At 55.6% G+C, this 3034-nt stretch overlaps 1 protein-coding gene across 1 annotated transcript; it reads right to left on the bottom strand.

Moving 5' to 3' along the window:
* On the bottom strand, window positions 1-3034 carry LOC109201762 (calphotin-like). Its single transcript, XM_019357409.2, has 2 exons — window positions 414-3034; window positions 1-336 (listed from the first exon to the last, which is right to left on the bottom strand). Exon 1 carries the CDS (start codon window positions 3032-3034, stop codon window positions 512-514), a length of 2523 nt encoding a protein of 840 aa, XP_019212954.1. The 3' UTR covers window positions 1-336; window positions 414-511.

Below are 3034 nucleotides of genomic sequence, written 5' to 3'. Positions count from 1 at the left end.
GTTCAGTGGTTGACTCATCCGTCCCCACCAATGCCAAAACCAAATCTACGCCCTTGCTCTCCCCTGCAGTCAAGTTTTAGTGGGTTCAATGGTCTCTGCAGAGTGACACCAAGGACACCAAAGCTTGTTTGGCGGACTGTCAGAGTTTGCATATCCTTCCAGAGACCTCGGTCCTGTGACTTCAAATGAACCGAGTCTGCCTGGTAGAGTCTCAGATATCGATCCAGAATCTGAACACAAGCTTGGATTCCAAAAGCAGGTGTTCAAAGTGCAACTTGATCACATGTTATTACGGCTGCATGTACAAATCTGCCATTGTGTGGTTCCAGTTCTGCACTGGAAAAATAACAGTTACATTAGGATGACATTCATGCCCATGCGTGGATGCAAACGTCTGACCATAACTGTAACACCTCTGCCTCCAAGTTTGAGAAGGATTCTGGGGTGAGGCGACTCAGTGATTTCAGAGATGCTTCACATCTACAGAGCTGAGTCGAGTCAGTCTGTAGTCTCACAATGTGAAGAGAGTCCCGGAGCGACCGTCTGAGAGTACAAACAGCACAACGTGATCTACCATATTTAACGTAACGATGAGGAAACATGAAAAACAGGGAGAACCGTACGGAGAACACACAGACCAACCAGCAACGAGAAAGCACACTCTATAAATACACAGCAGGAAACGAGCGAACAGCACACAGGAGGAAGACACAGCTGAACCAAATGAGTATGACGAGACACCAACTACATGCACTGACATAAGACATGGCGAGGAGGAGAGGCAGACGAGGGAGCGAGGGAACACGAGGGAGAGCACAGACATGACACGCTGAGGAAACATATCAGAATAAAACATGAAGGAAACCACAACACAAGAGGTCACACCACAATATAAAACTGAGACACGCAGAGACACAGAGGGCGGAGACACGAAGGCAGACACACAGAGGGCGAAGATACAGAGGGCGGAGACACAGAGGGTGGAGAAACGAAGGCAGAGACACAGAGGGCGGAGACACAAAGGCAGAGACACAGAGGGCGGAGACACAGAGGGTGGAGACACGAAGGCAGAGACACAGAGGGCGGAGACACAAAGGCAGAGACAGAGTGCGGAGACACAGAGGGTGGAGACACGAAGGCAGACACACAGAGGGCGGAGACACAAAGGCAGAGATACAGAGGGCGGAGACACAGAGGGTGGAGACACGAAGGCAGAGACACAGAGGGCGGAGACACAAAGGCAGAGACACAGAGTGCGGAGGACACAGAGGGTGGAGACACAAAGGCAGACACACAGAGGGCGGAGACACAAAGGCAGAGACACAGAGGGCGGAGACACAGAGGGTGGAGACACGAAGGCAGAGACACAGAGGGCGGAGACACAAAGGCAGAGACAGAGTGCGGAGACACAGAGGGTGGAGACACGAAGGCAGACACACAGAGGGCGGAGACACAAAGGCAGAGATACAGAGGGCGGAGACACAGAGGGTGGAGACACGAAGGCAGAGACACAGAGGGCGGAGACACAAAGGCAGAGACACAGAGTGCGGAGACACAGAGGGTGGAGACACAAAGGCAGACACACAGAGGGCGGAGACACAAAGGCAGAGACACAGAGGGCGGAGACACAGAGGGTGGAGACACGAAGGCAGAGACACAGAGGGCGGAGACACAAAGGCAGAGACAGAGTGCGGAGACACAGAGGGTGGAGACACGAAGGCAGAGACACAGAGGGCGGAGACACAAAGGCAGAGACAGAGTGCGGAGACACAGAGGGTGGAGACACGAAGGCAGACACACAGAGGGCGGAGACACAAAGGCAGAGATACAGAGGGCGGAGACACAGAGGGTGGAGACACGAAGGCAGAGACACAGAGGGCGGAGACACAAAGGCAGAGACACAGAGTGCGGAGGACACAGAGGGTGGAGACACAAAGGCAGACACACAGAGGGCGGAGACACAAAGGCAGAGACACAGAGGGCGGAGACACAGAGGGTGGAGACACGAAGGCAGAGACACAGAGGGCGGAGACACAAAGGCAGAGACAGAGTGCGGAGACACAGAGGGTGGAGACACGAAGGCAGACACACAGAGGGCGGAGACACAAAGGCAGAGATACAGAGGGCGGAGACACAGAGGGTGGAGACACGAAGGCAGAGACACAGAGGGCGGAGACACAAAGGCAGAGACACAGAGTGCGGAGACACAGAGGGTGGAGACACAAAGGCAGACACACAGAGGGCGGAGACACAAAGGCAGAGACACAGAGGGCGGAGACACAGAGGGTGGAGACACGAAGGCAGAGACACAGAGGGCGGAGACACAAAGGCAGAGACAGAGTGCGGAGACACAGAGGGTGGAGACACGAAGGCAGACACACAGAGGGCGGAGACACGAAGGCAGACACACAGAGGGCGAAGATACAGAGGGCGGAGACACAGAGGGTGGAGAAACGAAGGCAGAGACACAGAGGGCGGAGACACAAAGGCAGAGACACAGAGGGCGGAGACACAGAGGGTGGAGACACGAAGGCAGAGACACAGAGGGCGGAGACACAAAGGCAGAGACAGAGTGCGGAGACACAGAGGGTGGAGACACAAAGGCAGAGACAGAGTGCGGAGACACAGAGGGTGGAGACACGAAGGCAGACACACAGAGGGCGGAGACACAAAGGCAGAGATACAGAGGGCGGAGACACAGAGGGTGGAGACACGAAGGCAGAGACACAGAGGGCGGAGACACAAAGGCAGAGACACAGAGTGCGGAGACACAGAGGGTGGAGACACAAAGGCAGACACACAGAGGGCGGAGACACAAAGGCAGAGACACAGAGGGCGGAGACACAGAGTGCGGAGACACGAAGGCAGAGACACAGAGGGCGGAGACATGAAGGTAGACACACAGAGGGCGGAGACACGAAGGCGGAGACACAGAGGGCGGAGACACAGAGGGTGGAGACACGAAGGCAGAGACACAGAGGGCGGAGACATGAAGGCAGACACACAGAGGGCGGAGACACGAAGGCAGACACAT

The sequence above is a fragment of the Oreochromis niloticus genome, linkage group LG4 (assembly GCF_001858045.2).
Source record: "Oreochromis niloticus isolate F11D_XX linkage group LG4, O_niloticus_UMD_NMBU, whole genome shotgun sequence".
In the NCBI taxonomy this organism is placed as follows: domain Eukaryota; kingdom Metazoa; phylum Chordata; class Actinopteri; order Cichliformes; family Cichlidae; genus Oreochromis; species Oreochromis niloticus.
This window is presented reverse-complemented; position numbering and strand designations above follow the sequence as displayed.

Bases quoted from the DNA above. Each gene is read 5' to 3' on its own strand.
- LOC109201762 (XM_019357409.2), bottom strand. From the start codon at position 3,034: ATGTGTCTGCCTTCGTGTCTCCGCCCTCTGTGTGTCTGCCTTCATGTC.